Source organism: Bombus huntii, chromosome 1 (genome assembly GCF_024542735.1).
Source record: "Bombus huntii isolate Logan2020A chromosome 1, iyBomHunt1.1, whole genome shotgun sequence".
In the NCBI taxonomy this organism is placed as follows: domain Eukaryota; kingdom Metazoa; phylum Arthropoda; class Insecta; order Hymenoptera; family Apidae; genus Bombus; species Bombus huntii.
This window is the reverse complement of record NC_066238.1, coordinates 5,221,986-5,248,599: the sequence shown is the minus strand read 5'-3', so window position 1 is coordinate 5,248,599 and position 26,614 is coordinate 5,221,986. Positions and strand designations below refer to the sequence as shown.

General features: G+C 31.3%; 4 protein-coding genes and 1 long non-coding RNA gene across 12 annotated transcripts; 2 read left to right on the top strand and 3 right to left on the bottom strand.

Moving 5' to 3' along the window:
* Positions 1–30: 30 nt before the first annotated feature.
* LOC126868735 (endonuclease III-like protein 1) lies at positions 31–1,715 on the top strand. Its single transcript, XM_050624530.1, has 2 exons — positions 31–1,061; positions 1,241–1,715. The coding sequence occupies exons 1-2, from the start codon at positions 192–194 to the stop codon at positions 1,646–1,648; spliced, it is 1,278 nt and encodes a 425-aa protein (XP_050480487.1). The 5' UTR covers positions 31–191; the 3' UTR covers positions 1,649–1,715.
* Positions 1,649–2,565, bottom strand: LOC126868748 (nucleolar protein 12). The gene is made up of 3 exons (XM_050624532.1): positions 2,440–2,565; positions 2,263–2,366; positions 1,649–2,207 (listed from the first exon to the last, which is right to left on the bottom strand). Exons 1-3 carry the CDS (start codon positions 2,544–2,546, stop codon positions 1,717–1,719), a joined length of 702 nt encoding a protein of 233 aa, XP_050480489.1. The 5' UTR covers positions 2,547–2,565; the 3' UTR covers positions 1,649–1,716.
* LOC126868723 (alkyldihydroxyacetonephosphate synthase) lies at positions 2,528–17,333 on the top strand. 3 transcript variants are annotated; one of them, XM_050624529.1, is made up of 6 exons: positions 2,528–2,584; positions 4,520–4,609; positions 12,242–12,522; positions 14,571–14,859; positions 15,716–16,025; positions 16,306–17,333. In XM_050624529.1, exons 2-6 carry the CDS (start codon positions 4,572–4,574, stop codon positions 17,077–17,079), a joined length of 1,692 nt encoding a protein of 563 aa, XP_050480486.1. In that variant the 5' UTR covers positions 2,528–2,584; positions 4,520–4,571; the 3' UTR covers positions 17,080–17,333. The 3 variants fall into 3 exon arrangements, with proteins under 3 accessions (XP_050480486.1, XP_050480477.1, XP_050480482.1); XM_050624520.1 differs by lacking the exon at positions 2,528–2,584 and adding an exon at positions 3,799–3,947; XM_050624525.1 differs by lacking the exon at positions 2,528–2,584 and adding an exon at positions 4,008–4,418.
* LOC126868771 (uncharacterized) lies at positions 6,388–14,564 on the bottom strand. Of its 4 annotated transcripts, none has more exons than XR_007690753.1 (3): positions 12,725–14,564; positions 7,283–11,504; positions 6,388–6,736 (listed from the first exon to the last, which is right to left on the bottom strand). It is a non-coding gene; the product is annotated as an uncharacterized LOC126868771 (long non-coding RNA). The 4 variants fall into 4 exon arrangements; XR_007690754.1 differs by having other exon boundaries at positions 7,680–11,504; XR_007690752.1 differs by having other exon boundaries at positions 6,388–7,817; positions 7,882–11,504.
* LOC126868690 (TATA-binding protein-associated factor 172) lies at positions 17,140–25,641 on the bottom strand. 3 transcript variants are annotated; one of them, XM_050624464.1, is made up of 15 exons: positions 25,448–25,641; positions 24,830–24,879; positions 24,146–24,393; positions 23,730–24,082; positions 23,307–23,658; positions 22,615–23,237; positions 21,770–22,545; positions 21,128–21,698; positions 20,753–21,047; positions 20,380–20,681; positions 19,991–20,304; positions 19,173–19,923; positions 18,795–19,067; positions 18,088–18,723; positions 17,140–17,773 (listed from the first exon to the last, which is right to left on the bottom strand). In XM_050624464.1, the coding sequence occupies exons 2-15, from the start codon at positions 24,838–24,840 to the stop codon at positions 17,585–17,587; spliced, it is 5,694 nt and encodes a 1,897-aa protein (XP_050480421.1). In that variant the 5' UTR covers positions 24,841–24,879; positions 25,448–25,641; the 3' UTR covers positions 17,140–17,584. The 3 variants fall into 3 exon arrangements, with proteins under 3 accessions (XP_050480421.1, XP_050480429.1, XP_050480410.1); XM_050624472.1 differs by having other exon boundaries at positions 23,730–24,079; XM_050624453.1 differs by lacking the exons at positions 24,830–24,879; positions 25,448–25,641 and having other exon boundaries at positions 17,140–17,522; positions 17,589–17,773; positions 24,146–24,422.
* Between the last annotated feature and the right edge of the window lie 973 nt (positions 25,642–26,614).

The following is a 26,614-nucleotide window of genomic DNA, read 5'->3' as shown; positions in this document are numbered from 1 at the left end:
ATAAATACAACATATTTGATTTAATATAATCATTTAATATATATATTTAATTAGTAGCTATTAGTAGTATCTGGTAGTATGTATTTATATACGCATTTGATGAGTATAAATAGATCATCAATTTTTATATTGCTACGCATGCGCAGAAATTTAAATTATTAGTTCAAATCACGGAAGAAGCGCGGAAGGTTATGTTATCTTTGAATTATATTGCTGTTTGCCGACATGACATTCTTTTGTTTATCTCAAGTAGAGCTCTAACATATACTTCATCGCGTCGTAACCTTTATAAAATGAGTAAAAAGTTAAAGCTTGATGTCCTTACAAAGCCAAGGTCCTTACGATCTGAAAATAAAGGTGACAGTAAAAGTATATCTACAACATCGGGCTATTTTGATGATAAAGATGCTTCATCAAAAAAAATTGTGAAGAAGAAGCATACACCAGTTAAGACAAAACATGAAGAAATGAAAGATGCAGCTAACTCGAAAAATAGTGAAATTAAAATTGAAGATTTACAACAAAATGAAACCGTGAAAAAAGACCGTGCACCAGTAAAAATAAAGTATGAAGAAATGAAAGATGTAACCGACTCGAAAAATACCGAAATTAAAGTTCAAGATTTACAAAATAAAACCGTGAAAAAAAAGCGTACACCAGTAAAGATAGAATATGAAGAAATGAAAAATGCAACTGAGTCAAAACCCAATGAAGTTAAAGTTGAAGATTTACAAGATGGAACTGTGAAAAATGAGACCGTAGAAGATAAATGGATGCCATTAAATTGGGAAACTATTTTAGAAAATGTTAAGGAAATGCGAAAACATAAAACAGCACCTGTAGATGAGATGGGTTGTCACAAATGTATAGATCCAAATGCTACTGCCAAAGTTGCTAGGTATCAATCATTAATAGCATTGATGCTCAGTAGTCAAACTAAGGATCAAGTTACTCATGCTGCCATGCAAAGATTGATTACTTATGGTTGTACTCCAGAATTAATATCAGGTACTCCTGATGGTACTCTTGGAAAACTTATATATCCAGTTGGATTTTGGAAGGTATAATTTATATCTTAGTAATTACTTGAACTTAATATTGTGGTTTGTTAATACTTAATTATTATGTAAGTAAGATATATTAAAATAGTATAAAATCATAAAAAAGATTTTATTAGATGTTAAAGAAGTAAAGAATTACTTAAATAGTATGTCAGACCAAAAGAAATTTTACTTTTCAGAGAAAAGTACAGTATATTAAGAAAACTTCAAAAATTTTAATTGAGAAATACAATGGTGATATTCCTAGGACTCTGAAAGAGTTATGTCAATTACCAGGTGTAGGACCAAAAATGGCACATATATGTATGCAAATAGCATGGGGTGAAGTTTCCGGTATTGGAGTGGACACACATGTACATCGTATTTGTAATAGATTAGGATGGGTAAAGAAATCAACTAAAATACCAGAAGATACTCGAATTGCAGTGGAAGAATGGCTTCCCAAAGATCTCTGGAGTGAGGTAAACTATTTACTTGTTGGATTTGGACAAGAAATTTGTTTACCACGATTTCCTAAATGTGATGAATGCCTAAATAAAGATATATGTCCATCTAGCACAAAAAGCAGTATGAAAAAAAAGACATAGTATTGTAAAAATGTTTATTATAAATTATATTTATTTACAATATCTAAAAAAGAACTTTGTGAGATGATTTAATGATTTAACTTTTTTTTTAATTTCCCACTACGTTTCTTAGCTTTTTCAACTCTTTTACGTTTCCTCATACTCTCTTTCTTATTCTTTTGACGTTCCATTTTCTGCTTTTGTTGGAATGCTTTACTCTTCTTCACTTGTTTCAATGCAGCTCTTTTTACTGCTTTCTTTAAATCTTTCCTATTGTCAATTTGCTTCTCTTTTACATTTTCTTTCAAACTTTTAGTTTGTTTCTTTTCATTTAAAGGCATCCCTACAATTTCTTCATCATTTTCAGAATCTTTATCACTCTCTTCTGTCTCATTACTTTCCACTTCATCAGTGCCTTTATTTTCACCAATTAATGCATTCTTCTCTGCTAGATCTGCAACATTTAATTCCAAAATACTGACAGTATGTCCTTCTGTTTCATATTCTTCTTGAGATAGTAGTTGTTGAATTTCAGGAACATCACGGCTTGATAATAGCTTTTTATAACGTTCTCGTGCCTGTAAAAGCAATACTTTATTATTGCATCACAATAAAATTCATATGAATACTTTCCTCATGTTTAATTCTTTTTCGTTCTTCTTTTAATTGTTGTTGCAATTCGTCTTTAGCTTTCTGTTGCCTTTGTAATTTCCTTTTACGAAACCCCTTCAGAAATTCTCTGCATTTGAAAGTATAAAATGTACATATAACTTATAATCTATATAATCCACAATTGATATTAATATAAGTACCGTCTCTTGTTCTCATCAAATACAAGAGTAATCTTGCGTTTCTTTGGCTGATTCCGCGTTCTATTCACATTGAGCAATTTCGGTTGCATTTTTATGTGTGGCGTCATGTGCACGTGTGAATATATATTTGTTCTAGGTTATATCGGTAAGAATTATATTTTACAGTTCTTTAGATTGTCTACATAACAAAAAATAATGTAAAATAGTAATTGAACTAATATAAAAACAAGACTATTTAAAATTTTGTTATTCAACATTTTATTAATTTAAGAAAATAATCAGATGAGCATTCGCAGATGACAGAATTTTGCAAAATACATTTCATAATTTACATAGGAGATACTACAAAATTAAAGACTAAATATGTATAAAATAGAAGTTTTTAAAGCTTACTGTATACGTCAATACTGTTCACTTAATACATAGAAATTTTGTTAGAGATATTGTTAAAATTTTGAAGACACATATATTACAAGTATAAGGTGTACTACAATATACTACTTAAGAAATTACTTCTAAAATAGTTATAATTCATGGACGATTATGTATACTTTATTTCAGGAATATTTTCTTAATAAAGATTAAAAAGGATCGTTTATTTTTAAGTAAAGAAAAATGTATTGCACAAAATGAAAGTTAGTATCTTTTATTTGAAGTTTTTTTACACTTATTAATAATTTTTAACATAATTATTCTATAAGATTACCGTTTCTTTTTATTTATTTAACACATTACTAAAATACAGTCTAGTAGTCTCGGTAGTCTGTTACAATACATATCAGTGTCTCTTTATAAAGCCACTTATGGTGGCAGCGATGGTTAGCTAACACAGTAAACTCCCTGGTCAGTAAACGCGGCGTTACTGGTATTTAGGTTATAATTTAATTATATTAACACATTTTGTATTATTGAAATAACGTTTATAGATAGTACATCCTAAAGCATCTAATTATCTTAAAATACTCAAAATATTATCATTTAACGTGTTTTGGTTGTATCTTCTACAATTGTGTTAATTACATACGAATAATACTCGAGCAAACATAGCATGGAAGTGACTTTATGAAACCATCCTATAAAATATCTAATTGCGCATGCGTAAGAAGTCCTTTACATGAAAAGAATCCCCCAATCTAGTAGAACGTAACAGCATCGGAGAGAACAGAGGTGGAAGAAAGCATTGGTTATTTACGGCGAGAATGTATCTGGTGTAAATGATTGGTTCCTTTCACGAGGAGATCCGTCGGTAGGCGGGTAGTCATAGGGCGGGGGCTCTATTGATTTAAATTTGGTTTGCCGGTGCGCGTGTCAATAGTCAACACAGTGCCGCGAAGAGCGCGCGCTCAAGCATCTACTCTTTACTGATCGTGTTCTGCGGACTAAAAGGTTAGGCCCTTCGCGGTGCGGTCAATAAAAGATATGTCGTCTAATACGAAAAACGATACGAACGAGGATGCGGAGAGTTTAAATGGACCCATCCGTTTCCAGAGTGTTGTGCCAAAAGAAAGGTCAGTTTTGTACCGGCAATTTCTGGTTCATATCAATTCGTAAAAACTTCGGTGCGGACACCAGGGACAATATCGCGATGAAGTATTGTACGAGAGCGTGGATACTGCTAAATTACTTGCAGCCACGCCTCGAACCCAGCACTAGCTGACTCATCGGCAGATGTTGCGAATCTAAAGCACCCCTAGTACTATTCGAGCGTGAAAGAGAAAAGAAATCGATCGATTTTTTTCCATCCTGTGACAATTGTGACCTCTTTTGTGAATATCACGACCTGTTTGTGTGACAAACAACGAAAACATCGGAATGATTAATTTCTATCATTTTTGTTATTATTTAGTATTTTTGATGATGAAAATTTCGATTCATTTACCGGGTAGGAACTTACTATATGAGAGGCTAATACTGTTTCTGTTCCTACCGATTGGTTGCTTGACCAGTCACGTGGTGTGAGAAACGCGCGCGCCAAAGATGTACGAATCTCTATTCGATTTCTCTTTTATCTTTTTCCAAGACAAAATTCCAAATGGTGACAGTATCTGTCAAATAACCGTATCTTCTTGAATTTTTAAAGGCAAAAAGTTCTCAAGTGGAATGGTTGGGGATACAAAGACTCGGAATTTCGTATGAACCAAAAATATATCATCGAATTCACTGGTGATAGGTAAGTTTTATCAATATTTCAATCTTCATCTTTTATTAATATTTTAGAAAATAATAATGGTTACTATAAATATTTATATATCTAAAAGATGATTAAACTTTATACATAAATTGTTTTACTTGTTTTGTGAATAGATAAATAAAAAAAATTATTTACATATATTTTAATGTTTCAATATGTTTATTTGTTACATATTATATATAATATTTTTAATAATATTTTTTATCAGTATAACAAATAAAATGTTAGTTGCCTGCATGTATGAAAGTAGATTATTTCGACTCTTTAAATTCGAAAAAAGTAATCACTTAATTTTTGTTTTAATTTTGTTTGTTTTTGTTTCCTACAATCTTTTATCAAAAGCTTTAACGATAATCTATAGACTAATAAGAATTCTATAATGTTCATATTATACGTAAAAAAATATCAATGATATATTAAAGGGAAATGGTGTTATCATTTTTTGAAGATACAGATAATGTTATAGAAACGAAACGTCTATTAATTTTCATATTAATTTACATCATTGTATAGATACTTATTATTATCTTTTTTAAACATAATTTAATTTTAATTTGTTTACAAGAAACACACGTATAATTATGCTGTTAGATAATTATATTATTCCATAATTGAATAAGTGAAAAGTTGATTATGTTTTGAGAGTAGAATGACAAATAATTTAAGTTTATCATATAAGCGGATTAAGATATATGAAATTCAGTAATACTTGTTATTACGATACTAAATTTCTATATAGATCTAAATGAACCACTTTAATTTACTTAAGCACACATTTGGTTTTTTGTATTTAGTTTTTGCTTAATTAATATTCTAACAAATATCCGTTGCAAACAATTTCAAAAACGGGTCGAATTTATCATATAAAATCAATATACATCAACATTAATTTTATCGTACAATTGAGTTTTTTTATTTCCTATTGTATTCAACGGTTTTAACAGATTCGTATCATCAATTTAACATTTGATTGTTCGATTCGCTTAAATGCAAAACTATTATTTATTCGATATTCATTATGTTATTTATGTTAAAAGGAAGAAGCAAATAGTTAATCTGTGTAATATTTATCTTTCTACGTTTAATCTATAATCTGTAATGTTTAATCTATAGTAAGAAATCGAGTATTTTGAGAAGATCAAACACTTTACTTTAACTTATAGAAAAGATCCACAACCTGAATATTTAAAAAATTATGAAATTTTTTATTAATTTTTTTACCATCCAAATTGACTCTAAGAGTGTAAAATAACCGCTGAAAATTCAGCTATTTTTCGATTTTGTGTTATAACTCGCAAATTATAAAAGATAGAAAAATAGTTTTCAAACAGAAGTTGTTTCTTTTGATGAGGACTATCGTCTAGTAAAAGATTTATCAGTTATTTATGTAATTAGAAAGAATTTATAAACAAAAAATTAATAATTTTTCTAAAAATTTCTGTTTTAGCGTAAAATCTTAATCGATAGTTTAAATAATTACGAAACAGCATAAAAGACAAATACTTTTTTTTAAATACAAATACAAGCTTTGTTGTATTGCACAATTACAAAAGTAAGGTAACTTATATTATATACTTCAGTCTCTTATTACACAATAAGTAAATATACCAGATGAAAATAAAATAAAAGAATAGAACTGTAGGTATAACATATCTTCGTAAGAACTTGCCATTAGTAACATGATTATCAAACTTCTTTTTTATTCTTTCTCGTAGCAAATAATATAGATGTTTAATAAGCAATTAAAGAAGTAAGTATATAAGTAAGTAAGTTATTTATTGTACTATTTGTACATTTTCATATTTTCGGATGTAATATATAGTGACTAATAATACTCCAAGAGCCTGCAAAATATGTAGGAAGAAAACCATGATATTATTCACATAATCAAGCTGTCCTCGTTGTTTAGTTTCTCTTCCCTCCTCCTTTCCTGTCTCCTTACTCCCTCTTCTTATACATTTTCCTTTCGTATATTCTGCTGTATGCTCATGCTTTGACATTTAGTTTTCCCTTCAGCTTCTTCTCTACCTCCTCTGGTTTCCTCTCCACTTGCCTGTCCAGTTATTCTAACAATTCCTCATCCACTTTTACGTGTGTAAATAGACACTTAAAGAATAAATAAATAATTTCGAAAATGTAAATGTCATGTGAATTGTATTATGAATTATTCTTCATGATAATGAAATTCTGCAAAAGAATGTTTAAGACAATCTTGTTGTGGGAAAGCGAAATCTACTGGATTTTCAGCATTATTTGATTTCCTTTCTATCAATATAATATATTCACTTTTATACCACGAGTAAGCAAGTATGTACATACATCGTAATACTTTGATGATGAAAATAGAGATAAAATAAGAAACTGTAATTTAATATCAATCATCACAATTAAATAATACTACAAGATCGGAAAATATTCATATAAAGTTCTTCATTATGCGGAACTATATATATCAGTTACATTATTGCTGTATTCGATATTGTGAATATTTCAGTATGCTGATTACAACATGATACTATTTTGTAATGTAGATTAACATTGTCCAGATCACGATGTCAACTTCCGAGATTCTGCATTTGGTAGATATACGTCCGTTAACTGTTCATTGAACAGTTTTTTTTCAAGACTGTTGTACACGTGAAACAAACTTACCATTCTGTTCTTTTAGGACAATATAAAGCGGTTAAATAAATTTCCCAGAAGTTGATATTATGGGGAGTATAGTATAACTGTGTGTTGTAGCTGATATAGACTTTATAACCGTTTTTGATCCTTGCCTAGATAGAGTACAGCCATAATGTAATTTTATCTAATCCGCTTTCATCAGCATTGATTACTGTACAGCACGTATTTTCCGATATTTCTAGTATGAGATTTTATATTATTAATAAAAGACGAAGCAATTTCATTTAACTGCGTGGTATCAGTGCCATATAATCGGGTAATAAATTTGTTTACTTTTTTTGACACTATTTTATATTATTAATTTTAAGTTTTCTTAAAATTGAAAATCCAGTTTGAAAAATTTTAGTTTTTAAATTTCTCGAACCTATTTCTTCAATAGCTTCTAGTGCCCATCTTCAAAAGCTCAAATCACGAATAACTTGTTATAAACATATTCGGAAATTTGTAACAATTTTTCCCGCCGTGTTCTCCGTCTGTTTACCGTCTCTTTCCATCTAATAATCTAAACAAGGTAATTATGCACAGATACAAAACGGATAGATACAATTATACAATTATATACTTACAAATACTATACAATTATATACTTATACAATTGTTAAAGAGATGAAACTTTTCAAAATTTATGCCTGGGAGTGTCTAGGGAAAGTCGCGTCCTCTTTCCACTTTTCCAAAATGCAACAACAATAATTTTGTATTCTAAAGTCACAATATCTTCTTGTTCTGGTATACACTCATCTTAGACCTCTATCGCTTCTGAAAGTTCTTTGCGTGCACCTCGTTATATATTATCCAGAAATTCTACAGAATGTGGTTTAAGCGGTTCCACAAATTAATACAATAAGCGTATCTTTTATTATATCTTGTAAGTCGATTTCTCTTCTCATTATAATATCTCATTATATTGTTATTATTCACAATTTTGAACGTAATCATAAGTAAACGAATTATATTTGCAGGATTTATGTGAACCATTTTCATACGATCGTTACAGAGATATAGTTTAGATATACTTACTTATTGTTGACATCTATAGTACTGTAATATGGCACACTACAAAGAAAGCAGCATTTTTTTTATTGCTAATCTGTCTTCACTAGACAAATGCTAACCTTGAACGCTGTACTGAAATGAAAGTAACAAAGAGTGGAATCATTTATTACTTATTACTTTACTTACTGTTTATTACTATTTTACTTGTAGTGCTCATTTAAGCATACGTTGCTAACGCCAGTAATTCTTGGAAATGGGACTTTGACATGAGGTTTGAGCATGCCGAATGAGATAAAGTGTTAAACGAAACTTGACACCGATCCTTATCGATTATTTCGAGCAAATATCGATTGACGCTCGAGTTCTCGTTTGCACGTGCCCAATATCAGCATCTCTCTCATATCCATCCCTTCTCCTTCCTTTAGTTGAATTTGCAAATGTCAGTTTCTCAGATAAGCGTCCATATCTAGTCTTGACTGCGAACACTAAAATGGACATTGCACGTTAACTTATTATTTATTACTTTGTCATTAGATACGTTAGTCCGTATATTTTTCTTTGTTTCGCATAACTGAATTCATGATGCATCAGGTGCATAAATGTGCACCGAAAATTTTTTATTGCACGTCAGCACATCATAGTATGTGTACAATGAAATTGAGAAGTTCTTCGATTATCGAAGAACACAATTCAACAATGCAACAAAGATTGTATTTATACTAAAAAAAGTAACTAAATGTTTTTTATGTTTTTTCATAATTATTTAAATCATTGATTAAGATTTTACGCCAAAGAATGAGTTTTTTGAAAAATTATCAATTACTTTCTTTATAACTTTTTTATAATTATATAAACAAATGATAAATCTTTGGTAATTATGTGTTTAGGAAGCTACCGGCATTTTGCATTTCGACATATTTTTTATATATTGTCGAGGCATGATTCTAAACAACTTTTTCTACACACTTAATCGCCTTTCGACCATAGTTTCCGAGATAATTTCAAAAAAGTTGTCGGTAGCTCATAATGAATTCTGCTTATAATTGTGCGGCCATGATAGCGTATGCATTAGCATTGGTTGTCGGTCGTCTCACTGTGACTACGGTATTAAATAACACCTAACTCACTTATATAAACTGTAAACATTGGCGAATACGTTGCCACGGGTATACAATTATATCCGACAAGTTTTCTGCAGATATTTCGAAAATAGCCTGAGCAGCAGTGGTACATGCAAAAAAAAAATGATTCAAAACTTTGATTTTTATAATATATTAAAAAATCACCGAAATCCAAGATAATTGCAGCTTTCTAAATAATTACCAAATCTTTTACCAAACGATAGCCTTCGTTGGAAAAAATAAACAATTTTTATCTAAAAGCTGTTATAGTTTAACTCGTATAGTTTGCGAATTATAACATAAAATCGGAAAATAGTTGAATTTTCAGGAGTCGATTTTACCTCCTTAGAGCGAATTTGGGCAAGAGAAGAAAATTGCTCGATACATGGCTACATATGCTCTACATATCTCCGAATTTTCATAATTTTTCGAATTTCTGGGTTAGAAATGTTCCCTTGTTAATCGTAGTTAATTGCTAAACTACTACTATTAACTACTGCTATTACTATATGCTATATTGTCTAATTACTAATAATCAACGATGAACGATACAATAAGCTTCTGAACTTAAAAAATGCAACAAGCTTGTTTAAAATCGTAAAAGCAGGATGGTAAATAGTACAAAATAAGTTTATTGAAAAATTATTTGATACAATTCCATGAAGAGTTCTTATAACGAAGGTGCTATATTATGCGCTTTTTATTATTTATTTTTAACAGCTGCTTACTGTTTACTAATACGAATTACGATATATTCTGTTGTATATCGATTCTTATATCGCTTTTAAATTATTTTTTGACTTTATATCGGTTTCGAAATAATTCTAGAACTGATTGTCTCGTACCACTTTTATAATAATTTAAATCTAATATCACATTAAAATATTAAAAACATTCAGTTACGCTTTTCAGTCCTTTAATTATTCACTTTTATTCTATAGCTGCTTACTAATAACAAATTATGATATACCTAAATTTTACACTTGAAAATTACAGTTTACAAAAAATCGTGTTTTACAAGTTTTTTGCAATATTTTAAGAGAAAATGTGGTTTGTGTCAATTCTTTGATTTATCACTGTATATATTATTTGGTGTTAAATTGTAAACTGAAGAAGACGAATTAGTTCATCACCCAGAGTCTTAATCTTTTTAATATAATAATTTTTTTATTTATAGGCACTAATATTCTATTTTTTAATCACTTGTTTCATTCGTGTCGTAAATATATTATGTAATATTTATATTTGCACGAATTAAAGCCGATCCATCTGAAATTGATTTATCCTTATTAATGAGGACAATTTCGTGGTCATAAAATTTCTGAATAAAGAATGATGCGGTTAACAATTTAAATATATCGCATTGTAAATATATGTATTATTGGACAATAAATGTTATTTTCGAAACTTGTATATTCCATGTAATCGTCGCAAGTTCGCGCAACTAAGAAACTGTTTCTTAGTTGGTCTTATTTACTTTGTTGGTCTTGAAGAACGCAGTTATACTTACCGTTTCCTACCCAGCAAATTGCTTCTAATAAGCGTAAACAAACGTATGTGGTACAAGCGAGCAAAAATATAAATATAAAAATACATATTCTCTTTGTGTGTTTACTGATTTTTGTTTAAAATGTTTCACTAATTTTCATTTATTATTGAAAGTTAAGTGAATTTTAGTAGAAATTGATTATCATTGAACAACATATATATAAACATTTCATAATGAAATATTATAAAATATAACTGAAACCCTATTCTTTGTGATATTTCATTAAAAGAAAAAAGGAAACATTGTTTAAATTGGTTATGACCATCAGTAACGACGTTTAACTTCTGGGAAATATATGTAGTATCGTCGTACGTCTTATCCTCACACTCAGCTCACAACGTCTTATGTGCTTGATGTGTAAATATTGCCCGTGATAGTTGTAACGTTTTTCTGCTGTTTTTCTTCCACGTTTGATGCGTAGAAAAAAAATCCGAATTCAAACCCAGGTCCCGAACGTTCGAAACCTAAGGCGCTAACACGCCGTCGTCCGACACGAGTGGTGGTATTTGCCTTCTTGTCCACGATACTACACATATGATTCAATACGTATGCAATCGTCATGATAAGATACGCTGATTAAACAAATCTAAATGTAATTACTTATAGTATAATATAATACGAGACATTTCACTTTAATCTACTAACTTGCAAGTCATAACATTATATCATTATAATTATAACAGTTAAATAAAATTAATCATGATAAAACACATCCTTATAATAATTAAGTGAAACCAAAATAAAATAGATATGTAGAAATATCTTATAATGTAATTTCTTAAAATTGAATGAATTATATAGGGTTTAATTTCATCCATCATCATACATCCTACATCATTTCGTGTTTTACATATATACAATTTAAATTCAAAACTTGAAAATGGAATTAATTACTTTTAGGATTTCAATATGACTATTAAATCAAATTTTTAATTAATTTTGATTAATATAAATTTTATTGCTAATATTTAGTATTTAACAAATAACTATTTTATATATTTTATTTAATGCCTTTGCCTATTAATTTAATTAAGAAGTTCACTGACACAAAAATCAAATTTTCATAATTAAATAATCTTATAAGTAATCCAAAATATTATATTTTTCTTCCAAAAAATTAACTTGTCTATACTTCTTGTTGGCCCATTTTTTAAGTATTGTTATTACTCTACAAATAAATATTGAATTAATTTAATATCAATATATTTTATTCTTTTTTGTAATGTTTTATTACTCATGCTAATAAATGAAATATTTTTGCAGATATCCGATTGGAAACCAGCAACTTCCGTATTTTACGCAATGGGTAAAAGACACGTTTGGTATAGATCCAACCCAAAGGAATGTATCTCAATCGATACCGACAAATCTACCAGAACCGATCATTTCTTCGAAAGTGTTGGAAGCGATTCAAGAATTAAATATCGAATATTCCTTGAAGGGTATCGATCGCTTGGTTAGAGCACATGGGCATACACTTCGGGAAATTTATCTCCTCAAACATGGATCGTTCGATCGAATACCGGACATAGTTCTCTGGCCAAGTGAGTAATTTCAAATTGTTATATTATATTTTTAGTGATCTAAAATATCCTATTAACGTGTTTAATTATCGTACCAGTGACACAATTCATTTACTTTCACCTGATAGTAATATGTATTAGTATACACTGTATGATGTAGTTCTTGATCTAAAAAACATGATCTATATAATAACTGCATATTAGAAACTATCTATGTACTTACCATGTACATTTTGTGTATTACATTGCAGTTCATATCATATTCCTTGTGGCAATATATACAAACATCAACTCATTTTTATCTTTTCAGGTTCATTTGTTTTTCTTTTTTTATTTGTCAATTTCTTTTAGCTATTATTACGAAATGTAAAACCACTACTACTACGGTAATTCAATAAATTAATGTAGTTACTTTCAAAATCAATGAGCAGTAAGATCAAAACACTTGTAAACAAAATAAATTTCATAATTTGCACAGCATGTCAATACAATGAAAAATAATTATCAACTGCTTGTTAGAAGTAAATATAGATATACATACGTGCACATTTATCTTAGTTCATATTCTTTTTAAATTCAAATGTTTCACTAAGTAGTTTATTTAAATGGAAATTTAATACATATTTACATTCGTTTGCTATTTGAGGTGAGATTTATTGTTTAAAGTTTCTTTCATTTATTTAATAAACTAAAAGTTAGCTTCAACTAAACGTAATTACCTATGTATAGTGTATGAAGTGAGTTGAATATCGAGTAGATAGACTACAAACTTCTCAACCTTGACTTAGTTATATGTAGATGTGTAGTCTATAATTTCCTGAATACGTTTCTATGTTATACCATGAATTGCGCGAATAAGTGATATTAAACGAATACCTTATATACGTATAAATGTGAAACGACACAATGAATATTTGCTTCATCTTTTCATTTCGAATATCTTTTCAATTGTTATATACGTCAAAATTACTCTTTTACAAGATAGTGTAAGGAATTAGGAATTAGTATAGGAGACATAGTCAACGAAGAAGGAAAAGATAGGGTTGTAGACTGGGCGACGAAATCGGAAAAGAAGAAAAAGGGGAGTGCGAAGCGAAAAAGGGTATTTAGTTAAGTAGGTATATTAGGCAATTAGATAAAGATTTATGCAATATATAAAAGATAATAGACATATAGAATAGTTAATAGTTAGAGATAGATAGATGATAGACGGTAGATATATGATATATAAATTGTAATAGAAAATTAAGGATTGAATGAATGAATGGATGTGTGTGTAAATTGTAGCTGAATCAATGAAAATGCAAGGAAATAGGGAAAATAATTGTGTACCGAGTTCCTTTCTCGGCCGGAAGGCTAAAAATAAACTATACTACTATAAAAATCGTAAAATTTTTGTGCTATCATTTTTATTTACTCTTCATTTCCATTTCCTTTGCTACTTAAAAAATAACCTATCGTTTAATGTCACTTTAATGTTTTCTACATATATCAGTGTTCGTATTATATTATGTCCTATGTATTATGTCCTGAAATGGATTGATATTTAACCTTTTGAATGCTTTGAGTGAGAATAGTACTTGCCTACAAGTGAATATATTCCCAGAGTATGACTAATTTAGCTCCTCTATACGGCGCAGCGGATAGACATACCTACATATACATATTTATTCATGACCCATTACGTAATAATCATATCATCATGCACTTATTAGTGTTATTGAACAGATTCGGAGAACAAAACATAAATGTTTTATTATTGCTTATTTTTTTAAATTCATAAATGTTTTATTATTGCTTATTTCTTAAATTCATAAATGTTTTATTCTCGTCTATTCCTTTAAATTCATAAACCTGTTTTATTATTGTTTATTTGCCTAATTTTGTTTTATTGCCTATTATTGAGTAGAGCCGAACAAGGTTAAAAATCAAAATTTAAGTTTTCTCAAATTTTTCTTAGATTGCAAAATGTGTCACAAAGTTGACATAATTATTGGGCAAATGCTAACAAATCAGAAGCTAAAATGCTTTGTCTTATAACAATGACATCTATGTCTATGCATTTCCAGAGTGCCACAAGGACGTCGTAAAAATAATTAAATTGTGTGCTCGATATGGATCAGTCTGTATTCCATTCGGCGGTGGAACGAGCGTAAGCGGTGCTGCCTCGTGTCCGACGAACGAACGGCGAACGATAATATTGTTGGACACTTCGCAAATGAATAGAATACTGTGGATAGACAGGGAGAACCTAGTTGCTTGTTGCGAGGCTGGTATTATCGGCCAAGACCTCGAAAAGCAACTCCGACTGCAAGGTCTGACTTCTGGTCACGAACCCGATTCTTACGAATTTTCTAGGTACACCATATTATATTGAAACAGAAAGTCCGTTTTATTCGTTCGCAACAAATATTTGTTTAGGATATTAACTGTTTGAATACAAACACGTGTAATTTTACGACGTTTTACGCAATATTAGTATATCTATAATAAGAATCGTCATAGCTAGCAAGTTATAAAGTTCTTTTTTTGAAATTGTCTATTGCCTATTTGTGAAAGAAGGTATATGGAAGAAAATGGACATAGAAACGTTTCAATTAGCGTACTTTTCATAGAATGCCTTATTGCGAACTGCTACGCTGAATTTGACTTTCTTTTTCTTCTTCCTCCTGTTTTGTTTAATTGTAAATGTAATTTTTTTTATTTAAGATATAGATTAAAGTTTATAATACAGTAAACTATAAAATGCAAATCTTCCTAAGTAATATTAAATGGCAATTATCTTTTATATTCAATTGGACTATTCTCAACTTCTTTGAATTAAAATTAATTCTCACTGGAGTGATTTATTGAATACTAATTACATTACGTTTAATCGTGCATGTCAGAGAATTGTTGGAGAAGATCATGATCATACTAAATGTCGTGAAAATTGCAGGTGCTTGTATTTTAGTATAATTAAAAGTGTACTTATATTCTTTGCATGAGTAAAGCTACACAATATTTTAGTTTCATTTAAAGAATTAAAAGTTACTTCATAAAATAAAAAGCACAAAGAGCCTATCACTTACGTTTCATCTCACATTTCTATGAACAATCTTTCGTGCAAACATCGTATGCACAGGTATACGATAAGAAAAGTATGTCAAATAGTTATTTACATCAAGTACAAGACTACTAGCCGCATGATCGATTTTATTTCTTGAAAGAACAGTTTAGGTGGATGGGTTGCAACGAGGGCGAGTGGCATGAAAAAAAATCGATATGGGAACATCGAAGACCTAGTTGTACGAGTGAGAATGGTTACCGGTAGAACGGATGATCCAGAAATAACACTCGAAAGAGGTATATTGGTACCAAGAGCTTCTTGTGGTCCTGACTTTGACCATATGATCCTTGGTAGCGAAGGAACATTGGGCGTCGTTACAGAAGTGGTGATCAAAGTTAGACCATTGCCAAAAGTAGTCAAATACGGTAGCATAGTTTTCCCAAATTTTCAAGCCGGTGTATTAGCGTTGCGTGAGGTAAAATTTTATTAATTTAATAGCGATATATATAAATTTAAATACTATTACTTACTAGAGAATATCTGTTATATATTGCAGTTTTATTATTATTCCTTTTTGGATAGTTCAAATTAAAAAAGGAATGATACAACTGCAGCTTTATTTAAATTTTCTTGTTCTTGAATTCCTTTTTAATGCTTGACAAACTTTCTTGGTTATTAAGATATTTGATTAAAATTAACATTGAATATATTGCAGTTGTTTCTTATAAAAAAAACTGTACCATTTTTATGAGCAGGTAGCTAAGGAACGATGTCAGCCGACTAGTATACGATTGATGGACAATGAACAGTTCCAGTTCGGTCAGATGTTGCGACCAGAATCTAGTTGGAGTGGTTTAATTTTGCAAGGATTAAAACAAGCTTACATTACTAGGATAAAACGTTTCAAATGGGATCAAATATGTGTCGCTACCTTATTGTTCGAAGGTAGCTCAACTGCCGAGGTGGCAGCACAGGAACAAAAGATTTACAACATCGCGAAGCAACACAATGGTATTCCAGCAGGAGAAACGAATGGTGAACGAGGTTACCTTTTAACATTCGTTATAGCTTATATCCGAGATCTGGGTCTCGAGTACTACGTTTTAGCTGAATCATTTGAGACGTCCGTCTCCTGGAATCGTGCGTTACCGTTGTGTAGGAATGTGAAATCTCGTGTGATCAGAGAGTGTTACTCACGTGGTGTCGAACAATACTTTATCTCTTGTCGTGTTACACAGACTTACGACGCCGGTTGTTGTGTGTACTTTTACATGGCATTTAATTACAAGAATCTTCCGAACCCGATAGAAACATATGAGACTATCGAGCACATTGCACGCGAAGAAATTCTTGCAAACGGTGGTTCTCTGTCTCATCATCACGGTATAGGAAAATTACGTTCTTGTTTTTACGCGGATGCAGTAGGAAAAGTGGGAGTGTCCCTTTATAGAGCAGCCAAAGCACACTTGGATCCCCATAATATATTTGCGGCCGGGAACTTGGATCCGAAATGTGTATCGAAACTATGAGGTGAACATGAAATTGTGATAATTGTAACTTATCACATTGGAAATCATTTTAAACAGAAAGAAGAAGAGAAAAAGACAATTAGCATTGCCATTTTTATCAATTGATATGTTGTGGTGGTATACAGAAACGATGATAAAGGAAGAGACTAGTATAATATAAATAAACACATCACAATGTTGTTTGGTACAAATACGGAATTGTAATTGTATCAACATTTTTATAAGTTATTATAAATAAACAAGACTCACTTATTCATAGTACTTAATCAATATAATCCGTAACTTATTTATCTAAGTTTTTTTCTTCTTTATCTTTTCTTTTTTATAAGTAATTCGTATATTCCATTATAGATCCATTGATTATTTGTCATTCTCAGTCCATAAAATTAAGATTACTGTTTTTCTATCAGGTCCGATTCATGTATGTTTCACAAAGTGATCATCTTAAACACATGTAACTGTTAAATAAATGTACTCGGTGATACTGATGTGTAAAACCATAAGCTCACTTTAAAGTAGATAGAAATGACTGCATGTCATATTCATCGTCATACTGTTGTTGTTCCCATAGTTCAGGGAGAATTTCTAAAACGGAACGACTAATGCCTGGAACCTCACTAATTTTAGACGTGGCATCATCCTGTATTTCTGATTTTTTCTCTTTGCCACTATCCAATGAAAACAAGTCAAGTAGCTATAAAAAATTGTTACAAATAAAATCTATTATAAATTGAAATTTCTTTCATAATTAATTATAGCATATTTCAAGAATTGTTTTGTATTATATGCGTGTGTATTTACATCTATTTAAAGCTTTATTGTAGAATTAAAATGAGGAATATGAAGTAACATAAAAAAAGTTAAAACACGAAAAAGATAAAAGTATTAGGGTTATATGTAATATATTTTTATAAAAAAATAAATTTATTTATTAGTTTATTACAAAACTTTTATTGTTGAAATAGCTATAACTATGCAAGTTAATAAATTTAGATTTATATATTTTACCTGATCAGTTGCCATTGTTTCCAGAGATGCATTTTCCGTTGAAATTACGGTATTTGCTGTGAGAAGTTTGAATTTCTGCAATCCCATGATCTTTTCCTCTACCGTCGATCTTGTGATTAACCTGTATACGTTCACTACTTTCTTTTGACCAATACGATGTGCTCGATCCATCGCTTGAAGATCTTTCATAGGATTCCAGTCATGTTCCACGAATATAACAGTGTCAGCACCAGTTAGATTCAATCCAAGGCCACCGACTTGAGTCGTTAACAGAAGCACGTCTATCGACGGGTCTGCGTTAAAACGTGTTACTATGGAATGCCTTTGCGTGGTTTGTACACTTCCGTCGAGACGAAGATATGTAACAGTAGGTAAATGGGCACAAAGAAGATCTTTTTCCACGATATCTAGCATTGCTTTCAATTGACAAAAAATTAAAGCTCGATGTTGGCTCACTAACTGTTGCTCCTGCGGTGGTTGATTATCTGATGTATCAGTAGTTACAGAATTGCGGTTTTGTTGTCGTTGTGGCTGTCCTATGCCACAATCTAATAATAATTGTTTTAATGCAGGTAACTTGGCTGCATATTCTATCTCAGATAATGTGCTCTTTCGTTGCTTCAATGTATTACACACCTAGAAATAAAATAATTGTCAATTTAAAGTTACAAGTAAAATATCTTAACGGATGTCATGTTGATACTAACAGTTGCGTATAACGGATGTCGTTGATTTAATACTAATTTGGGATGATTACAAACATTACGAAGATATCGTAATGCTTCAAAGACACTACAACCATTATTTCCAGTTGAAGTGCACGACGCAGCGGATAATAAAGTGGCAGAACGTCGAGTATGGAAATCTTCATATAGCGTACGTTGTAATGATGATAAGTCGCAATAATAGTCTTGTGTAATTTTTGGTGGTAAATCTTTGAGGACATCTTCCTTATTTCGTCTAAGTAAGAATGGCAAAACCTGCACAATGCAAAATTACAAAAAGTTGTAGATAATTTAACAAATATATTCAATTATTAGTAAGATTAAAAAATAAGATACAATGCACATGAAAAAGAAAATTACTTGTCTATGAAGTGCTTCCATTGCTAAAGCTCCCGCCTCTTGTTCTTTTGGGCCAGCTTTTGGTTCCCTACAGGCTAGTATAGGACGTGAGTACTTTGCCGCAAATTGTTTCTCAGTACCCAGGAAACCTGGCATTAAAAAGTCAAACAAGGACCATAATTCAAGTACATCGTTTTGTATTGGTGTTCCCGAAAGTATAAGTCTGTGATTCGCATGCAATCGTTTAGTTGCCTTAGCACTTTTCGTCTTTCCATTTTTAATAATGTGACCTTCGTCGAGCACACAGTAGTTCCATTGACAAGTTTCGAAATAATCGATATCCTTACGGATTATTTCATAACTTGCAACGATGAGTTTGTGATAAGTAACCATTGGACGTAATTTTTCACGCTCAGGTGGGGTGCCAACATATTGTAACACTGAGAGATCTTTGGTTTTGAAGAACTTTTCTGCCTCATACACCCAATGACCAGTTAGAGTTGGTGGACACACCACCAAGCTTGGTGGAGCACAAGGATTACGATGATGATCTAAAGCTAGTATACAAAGAGTTTGTAAAGTTTTTCCAAGGCCCATGTCATCGCATAAAACACCATGAAGTCGATAACGATTCAAGAAATTTAACCAATTTAAGCCTTGTTGTTGATAAGAACGTAACTCTGCAGATACTGGAATCGGTAATACGGTATCTGGGATACTGCGTGGATTCAAAAGTTGTTCTAAGAACCGCCACTCTTGTGTTTTCTTTTCTCTAAAATATTTCAAAGATTTATGATGTATATGTTAAATTAACATTTGTTAGTAAAATTTGGACTTACATTAAATCTGGTGGATCCGTAATCGCACCAGGATCAAGGGGCAAAAGTTGCACGAGTGTTGCGAAGGTAGCACTACAAGCTAATCTTACAGCCTGATTTTGATCACTCATACGCCCAAGCAATGGAACCATAAAGAGCACAGCATATGGAACGATATTAACACCTAAACTTTCGACAAGACACGCTAACGCTTCGGCTGCGCCTTGTTTTACTGAATCTACTTCGCTTGGTGCTGTTACAGTTCCTGAGTATATTTTCTCTCCACCAGTTGATTCTAGAAGTGGTATTACGTGGTTTGTAATCTGCATTATTATCTGGAATACAATTTTTTGAGATTAAGATTTAATCGTCAAACTGAAATCGAATATTATATTAATTTAAAGCATTACCTTCTCTGTATCTAATGTAGCTAATACAGCTATACATCTGGATGCCATGTGTCTGACAGCTTTGTAAGGATGAGCCAATAATTCACATAAGAATGAAAGGCATTCTAGGACAGGAGGCAGTAAGGCTTTATGAAGACTGGGAGCCATAACTTCTAAAACTTGTAAACCAAAAATTAACTGATTTACTTCTTCTTGAATATTTTCACGATTAGTGATTTTGTCTTTTTCTCGTAATACGTTTGGTAATATTAGTTCCCAAAGATGCGGCAAACGTGTAGGTAATTGTGCACCAAATCGAGTAGCTACAAAAAACAATGAATATTCTAAATTTATATAACGCGTTTATATCGTATTAGAATGTTGTATTACAAACCTATAGCGGTAAGTGCTAAAGTAGCTCCGCGACGACGTGTTCTATCAGCTTTAGCTTCAGGTTCTTCATAAGCAAGTAGTTCTTCTAAAGGAATTTCAGTTGTTGGTGGCCGGCCAGGCCCTCTGCCTCCACTAAGTCCGCTGTTGGTTCCCCGATTATAAGCTATTCTTTCAGCATGTTTCTGTCTATTGCTTAAAGTAAGAATTCCGTCAAATAGATCTGCGTTTGTACTACAATTTACACGAGGTGTAAATTCAGTATCCGAGCATAGGAATGTACATAAATTGGTCGATATCTATGATATAAAGTTAAATTAAATTATTCAAAGAGAATACAATATCCGTTTATGTTAACAATATTATTTTCCATGCAAACCTTTGCATTAGGAGTAGGTTTTCTATCTACACAGAGATCAACTAAATACGACAAATGCTTTGCAGCCAGTTTTTGTAGTTCTTCATTTTCTTCACGTTTAATAGCTTCCATTAATGGTTTTATCAATGGGTTAAGAGGTTGTGGGGATGGAGGAAGACAATGTAACATTGTTGCAGCACCAGCGAGTGCTGCCGTTGACATAACATTATATGAAAGTTGCTGTGCTGCTATATCGGCAGCACCTAGTTTCACTGCACTCCGCCTTTCTTCTAAACTTTCAATCAACTTTGGCTTTAATTTAATCGGATTAGAGCTGTTGCTAAAACTTCCACTAGGTCCTCCATAATTTGTCGTATTACCCATGGCACAAAGTTTTGAAATTGGTTTCCCAGCAAGGATTGCAATTTGGTCGAGCGTCATCACTCCCGATGGTTCTACCTTGATAAGAACAGGCAGGTTATAATGTTTGAGAGTGGCAACGTAACCGCGACTGTCGTGTAACAGACGAGTAAAAGATGTGGCGATCTCATCGTAGTATACGTACTCGTTCAAACACTCCAATAGTCTCTTCCTTTTGAGAACAAATATATTATTATTGTATTGTATTAAATATAAGTAAGATAGGAAGATTTCATTTGATACCTTAAAATATCTGGTATTGTAGGTGGTTTCATGTTATTTACAGTCGCCCAATGAGACATTGTCAAACCTACAATGGTGCGTTGTAATGCTGAACGCGAATTCAGATGTGCTAGTAATACTTTAGCATAACAAAGTGAAGGACTAAGTATATCTGGTGTGTAAGTAACACCTGGTGCTGGTTGTACTACGTAATGCGATAACAACCCCAACATTCGTGCAGCTCTACAACGAGCATGAATTAAGTTTGATTTCCTTATGTTTGGAGCTACAGTTTCGATTCCACCAATATAAACTTTTAATTCGGATATGGATTTTACATTTCCACTAACAGTATTATTTCCTCCGTTATTACTAGCATCTGATTGTCCGTCGCAAGTACCAGAAACTTGATTATTCTTAGCTCCTTTATTAGGAGTGGTTATCATGAGTAAGTTCGGATTAAATGGCACGTGTTCCGGTTGCATTGCAAGGCAAAGCCATGTGCTGACAAGAGGACACGCTGCATGCAATAAAAGTTCGAGATCGCTTTGTACGACTAGATTTTCCCAAACACGTTCAGCTACATCTTGTATGGCAATTACGTGCTCTATTAACGCTCGTTGAAAAACATGACGGAGGGCCTCTTGCAATACAAGACCACCTCCTTCGCCCCATCGTTCCTTTTTATTCTCATTATGAGCACCATCATCTTCAGTTAATGTTTGTAATGTTTGTAAGGTGGCTTTACGTACACTGGAACTAGAATGACTAAGAAATGGCCATAATCGTGGTAAGACCTAAAACAACGTCATATTAATATTAAGGTAAATAACAAAAAGTAACGCTTCTATTAATATAGATCTTACCTGCGATAATGGCTGAGGAGTAATATAAGAGCGCGCCCAAGGTAATGAAAGTATAGCAGCAAGTAATTTCATAAAACTATTACATGCTGCTGCTAGATCATCTTGTTCACGTAAAAGTTCCCAAAGACGAATTACAATTGCTTCTAGTTCTGATGATTTTAACAAACGTGGTAGAGCAGATGCTACTGGTATAAGCGCACTTGCTGCTGCAGCACCTACATCATCGACTGGATCGGAAAGACCTTGCATAGTAGCTGGAAATACTCTCGGTAGCATGTCGTCTAACAGATCATCTCGTATAGCAAGCAAATATTTGAGTGCAAGTAGCGCACCATGTCTTGCTTCCCATTCATCATTCTCCAACAGTTTTAGCATGACTGAAAGTATTCCTGTAATTCCCCTATTTTTATTTTCATCATCTTTTTGATTTGGCACTAGTAATAAAAGAGAACCTAGTGCTTGAGCACATGTTTCTCGTACGGGCGCAACGACTTGATCAGAAACAAAATCTCCAAATCTATCTAATCCTAAAACACATAGTAGTCGTAGGGCGGCATCAATAAGCCACTGATAATGACTTTCTGCCATTTTCTCTGCAGTTTGATTCTTCGATTTACCTGCACCTATAATAAATTTCAATTAATATTGTATTTTATTACTTTTTAAATGCAACTTACAATCATTTTTCATACCTTTCCCATGAAGTTTTACGAGTTCACGTAAAGCAGTCGCTGCTCCGTGCCTTACTTCCCATTTTTGACTAAATAGATCTTGACAGAGACTTTCTGCAAATGATTCTAGAGGCCAATTTATTACAGAATCTGGCCAACAGCCAGTGCTGTCTGGTACTCCATTGACTGATTCAGTCTGTGAATTATTATTAACGCCAATCTCTAACGAAATCAGTTCCTCTAATTTTATTCTTTTATTTAGTGGTTCCCCTTCATTATTGATGGGAGATTGAGCATTTGAATTGTGATAATCTTCGTTGTTACGATGGTCATCAGGTTCTCGTGAACGTTGTTTTGAAACCGACTGTCGTGCCTATCAAATAAATAATACTATATAAGAATATCTTATTACATTAAGCATATTAGTAATCAATTATGTATTACCTTACGTCTAGCTCTATTCATTTCGCGTCTACTAAGACCACTAGGTTGTTTTAGCGTTTCACTCACAGATACATTAGTTTGTATATTTGACGTAGGTGGTAATACTTCTGGTGCAAGATCTTCGTTGGTAAACAATTCTGATGTATCAACTCCCATTAATTGTGGATGAAGGCCTAATTTAGCAGCAATTTTTTCCTTTTGATTAGGAAGTAGCATTTGCTCCCCATCAGTAGCTGTTAAATCATATTCATTGCCTTCTGATCCAGTAAGATATGAACTACGTGCTAAAATCTTTTCCATATCAAAGTTTTCCAAATTTAATTTATTGTTTGGTTTTTTTGCTTCTTCATCTTCTATGAATAAAAAATTTAATGTTAATAACAAAATTTAGTATATAAAAAATTAAAATTAGCTACCTGTACATGTTTCTTTCTTAATGGGTTGTGGATCCCAAGTAGGAACTTGAGCAAGTATAGCTTGTACAGCTTGTGCAGCACAAACTCTGGTATCCCATTGTGAAGACTTTAAAAGGATAGAAACTCTTGCCAATAAATGATGTAAATCATGAGGATGTAATCTCTGTGCTTCTCCTAATTGTTGTGCTGCAGCTCTTTTAGTTACTGCATTTGTCCCTGTTTCCAATAGTATGAATAGCCTGTCTAGCCTAATAGAACCCATACATTATGATGTATGCAATCATGTTATTAAATCAACTATAGATAGATACAATCATCTATTAATATATGTATTCACGTGCATTTATTATTTTCAATTTTCCTTTATTATTATATAAAGTAGCAATATGATAAATATACACGTTATAAAATTTTATTGAGATAATAGATATAAAATTTGAAAATATTAATTACATGAAGATTTACTATTTATTAAATATAGTTATTATAAATTATATTTTTATGTATAAAATATATGTAAAGTTTAATAATAATATATTACTAATGGTACATTAATGTTTGTTATTATATCATAGTATCATAAACTAGTCCATTTTTGCATAATTGTAAGTAGATTAGTGTAAATATTAATATTATTCCATACATCTCATTTTAACAACACAATTATAATTGACAGTGCTTTACCTTGATGTCATGTTTACAAACTATGTTGATCAATAAACAGCTGTGAATGCCTAAAATCAAAATAAGAGTGTACACATGTATATACAGTATCACAAACACTTGAAGAATGAACTATCATTAAAAAATGATTATATATTTGGAATAATATTTACAGTAAATAAATGAAAACATTTAATAAACATACATATCAGAAACATAGACAAAATGATCATGAAATGTATATTTATTATTGGATATTACAACAGTTCAACAGGAAATATACTGAATGCTCCAACTATACAAAATAAAATGGAGTACAGGGAATAATAAAACAAACATTTGATCATTTATTTGATAAAGTAAAAGAAAATGATTCAAATAGGGAAAATCGATTGTCAACTTGAAGAACGAAAGTTTGTGCAGTTAGATTGATGAAGTGAAGATGGATAGATGACATCTGCGAGTATGCGTTTTTTAATCGGTATAGAAGTTCAGGGATTTAAATAATGCAAAATTTGAGGAAAATTGTACAAGTTTTAATTAAGGAAATGAAACGGAACATAATATTTTTCAAGATATCGTAAAGAAACACAATATGGACATATAAATAAATAGCGATGAACGAACGCTTAAACATACCTGATTTCAAAATATAATTTATTTTACTGCTACGCTTCAGCTAATCCGCATAGCCGTTTTCCACTGTATTGATTCCCCGAAAATCACATTACGCTCTATATTTCGAAAAAGATGATAGATAGACAGACTACTTGTCAAATTTTTCGGAGAGAAACGCATGTTCAAGCATCAAATTTATACTGACAGCCATATTGCAAGGGAACCTGAGTTTTGTCCCCCAATTTTGCTCTCATTGGTTGATTATACGGATCTTATAAATCGATGGACCAATCAACGTTTCCCTCGTGCAATGATCATGTTAAATTGCACACGTTTTATGCGTAGGATGAAATTATGCCGCGTACACATAATTTACTAGATGCATTAATTCTTCCTAATTCTTTCAAAATTATTTCATAATTCACACTTTAAGAACATCAAGAATATACATATTGTTTGTTGCTACTCATTTAATTATGTTTTTAATTAGTATGCAATCAAATCATTTGCATAATTCAATTTTTTGAAAATTTACTTTATATTCTTTTACGCATCGCAAAATTCTATATTTAGAACACATATATATTTTATTTATGAATATGATATTTTATTAACACATTATGATTCATTCAATGTTATATTCTTAAATATACAGGGTGTTTAAAATTTTCATGACGAAAGTTTGTTAGTATACATAATCTATAGATCTAAATAAGGAGAAAATATTATATAAACATTGGCGTTTAAGATCTTACAAAAAAATTGTAACAAAAAAATGAAATATGAAGGAAACAGCAAACAGTTTGTGGTTATTGCGATATAATGTAGGAAGAAATCAGCAATATTTATTTTGCATATTTCATTTTTTTTCTTTTGTATTTCGTTTTCTTGTCATAACTTTTTTTATAAGATCTCAAAAGATTTATGTTTATATAACATTTTTTTCTTATTTAGTTTTATAGAATATATATACTGACAAAGTTTTGCCATTAAAATCTGGATCACCCTGTATAATATGCAATTTTTCAAGCAAAGTATGTATGTTAGCACGAAATGCATTTGAGCATGAATCTGTTTATTTTGAAATACAACTAAAAAATCCTTTAATTAAACGCATGTAAAAACCTTCTATTATGTACCAACTATATATACACCAAATATTATATACTAAATTATTGAAATTCACAC

Excerpts from the sequence above, each read along its gene's own strand:
- LOC126868735 (XM_050624530.1), top strand. The coding sequence starts at position 192 with ATGTTATCTTTGAATTATATTGCTGTTTGCCGACATGACATTCTTTTG. Across the intron at positions 1,062-1,240 it reads ATCCAGTTGGATTTTGGAAG|AGAAAAGTACAGTATATTAA; the intron begins GTATAATTTATA and ends TTTACTTTTCAG.
- LOC126868690 (XM_050624453.1), bottom strand. The coding sequence starts at position 24,407 with ATGGGTTCTATTAGGCTAGACAGGCTATTCATACTATTGGAAACAGGG. Across the intron at positions 23,659-23,729 it reads TGAATAGAGCTAGACGTAAG|GCACGACAGTCGGTTTCAAA; the intron begins GTAATACATAAT and ends TTTATTTGATAG. Across the intron at positions 19,068-19,172 it reads TGGAAGCACTTCATAGACAA|GTTTTGCCATTCTTACTTAG; the intron begins GTAATTTTCTTT and ends TGCATTGTGCAG.
- LOC126868723 (XM_050624520.1), top strand. The coding sequence starts at position 3,859 with ATGTCGTCTAATACGAAAAACGATACGAACGAGGATGCGGAGAGTTTA. Across the intron at positions 4,610-12,241 it reads ATCGAATTCACTGGTGATAG|ATATCCGATTGGAAACCAGC; the intron begins GTAAGTTTTATC and ends ATATTTTTGCAG. Across the intron at positions 14,860-15,715 it reads GATTCTTACGAATTTTCTAG|TTTAGGTGGATGGGTTGCAA; the intron begins GTACACCATATT and ends TTGAAAGAACAG.
- LOC126868748 (XM_050624532.1), bottom strand. The coding sequence starts at position 2,546 with ATGACGCCACACATAAAAATGCAACCGAAATTGCTCAATGTGAATAGA. Across the intron at positions 2,367-2,439 it reads TTTGATGAGAACAAGAGACG|AGAATTTCTGAAGGGGTTTC; the intron begins GTACTTATATTA and ends TTTCAAATGCAG. Across the intron at positions 2,208-2,262 it reads ACGAAAAAGAATTAAACATG|AGGCACGAGAACGTTATAAA; the intron begins AGGAAAGTATTC and ends TATTGCTTTTAC.